General features: G+C 33.5%; 1 protein-coding gene across 1 annotated transcript; it reads right to left on the bottom strand.

The window, feature by feature from the left end:
• Positions 1-2,173: 2,173 nt before the first annotated feature.
• LOC107767790 (zinc finger protein JACKDAW) lies at positions 2,174-4,878 on the bottom strand. Its single transcript, XM_075219513.1, has 3 exons — positions 4,406-4,878; positions 3,920-4,319; positions 2,174-3,738 (listed from the first exon to the last, which is right to left on the bottom strand). The coding sequence occupies exons 1-3, from the start codon at positions 4,497-4,499 to the stop codon at positions 2,697-2,699; spliced, it is 1,536 nt and encodes a 511-aa protein (XP_075075614.1). The 5' UTR covers positions 4,500-4,878; the 3' UTR covers positions 2,174-2,696.
• Between the last annotated feature and the right edge of the window lie 1,504 nt (positions 4,879-6,382).

Genomic DNA, 6,382 nt, shown 5'->3' with positions numbered 1-6,382 from the left:
CTTTCCAACTTAACTATATATCTCCATGCATGATTCCAACTCCATGCACATACGTTCTCCTTAATTACCTGAACAAAGCAGTGCAGAGAACAAAAATCGCGCTTAACAATTTGATTATCCCAAGGAAAAAGAAATTAACTTCGTCCACCAAGTGAGACAAAGTTCAAACAATGCTACTAGCTCCCTTCTTAAATAATGATGGCTGTTACTGTTCTCAGTATAAGTTTTAGCTGATTTTTGGTGTTAATTTAAAAAAAAATAATATCGATAAATTACATATTCTTGCATGTATTCGAAAAACGTAATAAAAGATAGGCTATTTGACTCTCTAAATAGAAACGATTATCATTATTTTTGGGATAATGGGAGTAATATCTTCTTTTCTTTTCTTTTTTTCATCAGGGAGTATATTTTCTCAAACAGTATAACTTTTACGGATGCGAGCTCTGGCAGTTTTAATTTATAGTAATTAAAAGGCGGAAATAGATGCTTCCTGAATTGTTAAGAAAAATGATTCATTAATGTGCCATGATGATGACACTATAAACGTGATTTAGGAGTTAAAAAAAGTGGTATATTGGTGATAATTAAACTAGAGATTCAAAATCTGTCTTTTGGCTCATTAAGCTGATCAACTGAGCTAGAGAAAGAGCTGGAATGATTTTGATATATCTTTCCGCTTACTGCCAAAACAAAAGACAAACTAGTTAGCAAGTTCAAAAAGGTATATATTCTAGCTCTATGAGAGATCAGATCTCAGAGACCTGATTTACCTAGGTGACTAAATTTTTTACCGTTATCACATGACTAACCTTGGCCTTCCTCAGACTTAAATCGATCTATGTTGCTCGCATTCTCTAAAAATATTGCATGTCAGATTCTCCAAAAATTATGTATTTTTGAAAAATCTCATACGAGTACAACAATATTTTTGAAGAGCATGTAAAATATAGCACTTAAAATCATGATAGTTCAAAGCAAAATATATGCAGTACCTCAGTCGAGAAAAGGTGCAGCAATGTATTAAATTTGACAGTGCAAAGGAAATTAGTAATTTCTGTAATTATGAATCTAAATTATATATCTCAGTATAAAAATACTTTACTCTATCAATACAATTTCAATAATTATACTATGATATTATCACTATATTTTCCAAGTATTATATCAGATTTGCTATAAAAATTTACCTATTGTAAGAGGTGAAACTTAATTTGATTGTGTTCTTTGTCAATTGTCAGTTCATAAAACATAATATTATTAGGAATATAGTACACAAAATAAACATTTCTGTCTTTCGAATTAGCATGCCTCATGAGCTCTGAATGTTTATTCTAGCCAAGACAAGGCTTATGGGAACATATACAATCACCTCCAGGTTGGTAATATGTAGTTTCCAAAATGTGCACACGATAAATACACACAACTACTTGTTATTAAGGATTCAAATGCTCCGAAATATTAGATTGTCAATAAGTAAAAGAACGCAATGGTTATACATAAACAAAATCTGGCAAACTGAAGAAATCCTGACAAAGAAAAGAGGCAATGCCCATCGATATTATAATAATACAAAATTCACTTTGATCATATATAAATCGCAAAAAATATACTGATCATAATTTTACTACAAAACTTATTTAAACATGAATTCAAGAAACCCCACTAAATATTTGGTACATCTAGCTAAGTAGAACGGAACATTGATGCTAATCCTGTGGAGAAATCAAATAGGTAGAGTCGAGGAGAAAAGACATGTCAAAGAACAGAATCTTGTGATACTTGTGAGAGAGTCAAGTAATGAGACCAAATTATGACGGCCGCCAAACTATTGGTAACCCTTTTCATCGTATTCTTAAAAATTTGGTTCAATGAAGGTCAAGACATGTCAACATGATAGGAAAAACAATTAGATAAAATGTTTATACAAAATCATGTTACTTATTAGGTAATTACACATAAATCTCTTCATAAACATTAATCAAGGTTCTGATAAAATGAGTAACTAATCTACTATCACAAGTTAAGATTCACTAATGGTGTAAAAAAAATTTACACTATTAATATATATAACTTAAATCCATCTGAAGAATAAGAAAGATAACCTGCAATAACATATTAAAACCCAATGATAGTATAATTATTTATTTTTTTTGCACTGTGAGTATATGAGTTAAATACTTAAATCCAAAACTAAAATACCAACGAAATTATTCCAAAAGATTCAAAATGTGGCAGCCAACGGAGAGTCGCAGTTTTTGCAGAAATCAATTGAACACTCAAAAGGAAAAAAAATGTAAAAAGACAGTAATCTTTCTACGAACAGTAAGTAACACAACGGAGGAAAAGCCTGACTTGTGATTGTCAAGTCGCTTTATCAACTCTCTTCCAACATTCAGTGGACCCCATTTCTCTGACAATTCACAAGATCTCTCAATATTGCTGCACCTTCCTTCCTCTTTCTCTCTCTTGAAGATTGAAGCTTAATTTGGCCTTTAGATTCTTAACCTTGTATCATTCCATTATAGTGAAAATTCTTGAACTAAGAGCTAGCTCCCCCACAAGTTTGGACCTTTTTTCTAGTATATGACTCCAGAATTTTGAGCAAGTGAGTTCAGAGTGAACAAGCTTAGAGTATACCTTTTAACTTTTTTGCATATATATACATAAGTCGAGTGGAAAAAAATAACCCACCTTTATTCGTCTAAATGACTTCCGTTGTACTGGCTTAATCCCATGGCTGAACTAGAAGTATTCCCAAACTTGGCCAGCTCAGTTTTGGACAAAAAGGGCCTGTTTTCATTCCCTCCTACACCAAGAAAATCTCTTGTTAAGCTTCCTTCAATAGCTTCATTTCCACTCAGATTTATTTGCTTTCCTTTGTTATTCAGCATCAAGAAAGGATCTGAATTCTTTGCACTTGAATTACCCTCTAATGAACTCGAGTTCATAAGATCCCCGCCTAACAACAGCCTATTTCCAGCTTGATTATTATTGGTAGTCGTCAAAGTTGAAACAGCTGATGGAGGTGAATTCATCATTAATCCATTCAAATTCTGATCAGCTGCAAATTGTCCATTGCTTTTTGAAAAAGATGACCCCATCAGCCCAAATCCACTGCCAAAGAGGGCCGAATTGCTCCTCGTTGATCCCATTTGGGCTGCTTTTTGCAAAAGTGCAGTTGCCGACATATGAGATGGTGGTGTTGTTGTTTCTTGCTGATGACTGTTGTAGTACATTGAACTTATTGTCTCACACAAATTTCTTTTGTTATCTTCTTCCTCCCTTAAAACTCGCGAAGGAAGGGACGAGGAAGACCCAAAACCAGAATCATCACGACCACCGCCACCATTAACGAACCACTGTTGATTATTATGAGGGGGCGCCATTTGGACCAATTGATGAGGCAAGTTGCTAGTAGAGCTTGATGATGCTACTAAAAAATCATTGGCGTTATTACCTGAATTTGGATTAATATTATTTTCCAACCAAAGTGGCATCCTTGGTTTTTGTCCATCAACATTATTGAGCTGATGATTAATTGCAGGGTCCAATCCAAGTCCCATAAATTCAGGCCTAAATAAAGAATTACCAAATTGGGGATTTCCACTAATCATTCCCCCACTGAGCAATTCATTTCTGAAGTTAAGAGTTGCTGTACTTGGAACTGATGTAAATCTTGCACTTTCTTCTGCTAAAGCATCACAGAAGGCTCTGTGTGTTATAAAGCTGTCCTTTCTGTTCAATTTTCAAGAAACCAAAAAACAATCTTGGTTTATTAGTTGCATTAAAATTCAGGACATAGATTTACTTCATTTACTTCCACAAGTGAGTAATCATAGGACATTCATATTCTCTATTGTACTTGATGCAATAAATTTCAACTAGAAATGATAAAGATGTTTGATTAATTAGTTACCTGGAGAAGAGAGTTCCACAGTCACATTTATATTCTCTTGTACCACAAATCTTAGTATGAGCTTTCCAATCAGATTGAACTGCATATTTCTTTGAACATTTCTCACACTTCCATTTCTTCTCACCATGTTTTCTTGAATAGTGTTTTTTAATACCTGTTAAATCCCCTAGAGCTCTTGATGGATCATGGTGGATGCATGTCTTTTCTGGACAAATGTAAACTTTCTTTTTGATCACTTCATTTTTGTTTCTTTGCTTGAGCTTCCATGGTAAGTTGTGACCTCTTCTGTGGAGCTGCAAATTCTGGTCCCTTTGAAAACCCTTATTGCAGATTTCACATATGAATCGATTCGTCGCCATCAGTGACTTAGGTGATAGCGCTATCACTTCTGCGTCTGGATCTGTTCAACATAAAATTAAAAGAAAACCAATTATGAGGAAAGCAAGAAAAGGTAAGTCTTGAAATAAAGCTTGCTAAATGAATTACCTGGTTTTCCAGGGAGGTTTCTTTTTCTCTTGGCAGAAGGATTTGAATTAGGGTTTGGATCTTGAATGAAAGAAAGTCCATCATCAGACATCATTTCTGCAGCTGAAGTTTGGAGTGAAGATAGTGGAGAAGAAGGAGAAGGAGGATTTTAACTAAGAAAGAACCAAAAGAACAGCTCAGCTTCAGAAAAAACCAAAGATTTGCTGAAAACAGCTAAATCCCAAGATTATACTACAGTGTGAGGTAAACAAAAGGTAAAACCAGACAAAACAATGGTTACAACTGCATGATTCCTTCCATTCACAGAAAGACTACTAATTTCTTCTTCTTCTTCTTCTTTTGTTGTTACAGAGGTTCTCTACTATTCACTTTGTGTTTGAATCTTTAACTGCAAAACTACCATACAATATTATGGCAGCTTAGCTTCTCTCTCTTTCTCTTTCTCTCCTTCTATTTTATTCCTTATCTCACACGGCTTTTCTCTCTATAGTCGGTTAGACATAGACTCAAGTGGACCACTTTCCCCTCCCCCCACCCCCCATCAACATACAAAATTCTGTTAAAAAAAATTTAGTTTAACTTCTATATACGTATTGACAATGTAAAAGGTTTTTTTTTATACTATTAAGTCGCCTGAAATAATTCAAAACTATAGAAATAGACATGAATTACATCACTAATGTAAAAATTCTTTAAATTATTAGTTTATGTAAATTTATATTTACATTAGGGTGAGTAAAGGGTATAACCTGAGTGTGAAAAGCTAGCCTTTGTTTCTAGGTACAGTTTAACATGCATCTGTTTGTACTAAATTTAGAGATAACTACAAGTAATGTTTCATAAAAATTACATAATAACATTAGTAAGCTGGAAAGTAAGTTGGTGCTATTTGCTATTAAAATACGATAGTATATGGAGTAGCATAAAATTTTTTACTCGATCACTACAAGTAAGATAGATTCAAACTTACACTGGGGTGAGGAAAGGGAATAACAGTACTATGAGAATTACAGCTACCGTGTTGTACATGCATTTGTTTGTTTGTATTTTCAATTTAAATTCAAAGATTCCGCTTTTGAGTTATGCTCCTTTTGATGGCTTTTAATAGTGACGCTGAAAGTTGTCGTATTATTAGTATATAACAACGTAAATAAATAAAAAAAGAGAAGAGAATGAAATCATAGATCTCCAAAAAGGATTGATTGAGTTTAAGGGAGAAAAAGTGGGTTGCCTTTACAGCCATTCATAAGGTAAAAATGATTATGGCATTATTGGGTTTTGGACCCTTGGTTACTGAGAAAGAGAAAAAGCGATATAAAAATCCAAAAATAAAAGAGAAAGAGATAGAGAGCATCTGAGCTGCTCCCCTTGGTACGATGTCGTCCCGTGAAGTCCTAGCTGGAGGATATTTTATTGATTATTGCATTTGAGTGGGAGAATTAGGTGGGTGCACCCTGGGCCCAATATTGAACTATATACTACAATCCAAATCGACTAATAAGTTTATTTAGTTAACTACTTTTATTTGTGAAGGCCATGGTGATAAAGTTTAATCATGTAAATAAGATAAAACAGAGAAAGTGTTATTTCTATGGTACTGTAATATTGCTGGATGCACACATGTGTGATTTTATAAATCCCAAGTAAAGTAGCCGCATTGAGATTCTTGACATTATTACTTTTTTTTTTTAAGGAACTATATGCAAGAGATATTAGTGATAAATTTTGAGAATTCATAGTTTAAGCCTTGATCTTCCTAATGTGTAAATGTAAATATGAGTATATTGTACAACAGTAGTGTACTCGAGTTAATTTTGATTCTGATTATAAAGTAATGTGGCATTCAGCAGTAGCTAATTGTCATTGTACAACAATAGTTGTTCCCTCCGTGTCAGTTTATATGATTGTATTTTCTATTTAATTCGTCCAAAGAAAAATAGTTTTCTGAATTTATGAATAATTTATCTTAATTTACCT

The sequence above is a fragment of the Nicotiana tabacum genome, chromosome 8, assembly GCF_000715075.1.
Source record: "Nicotiana tabacum cultivar K326 chromosome 8, ASM71507v2, whole genome shotgun sequence".
Taxonomy (NCBI): domain Eukaryota; kingdom Viridiplantae; phylum Streptophyta; class Magnoliopsida; order Solanales; family Solanaceae; genus Nicotiana; species Nicotiana tabacum.
The sequence above is the reverse complement of the archived record's forward strand: the minus strand, read 5'-3'. Positions and strand labels throughout refer to the sequence as shown.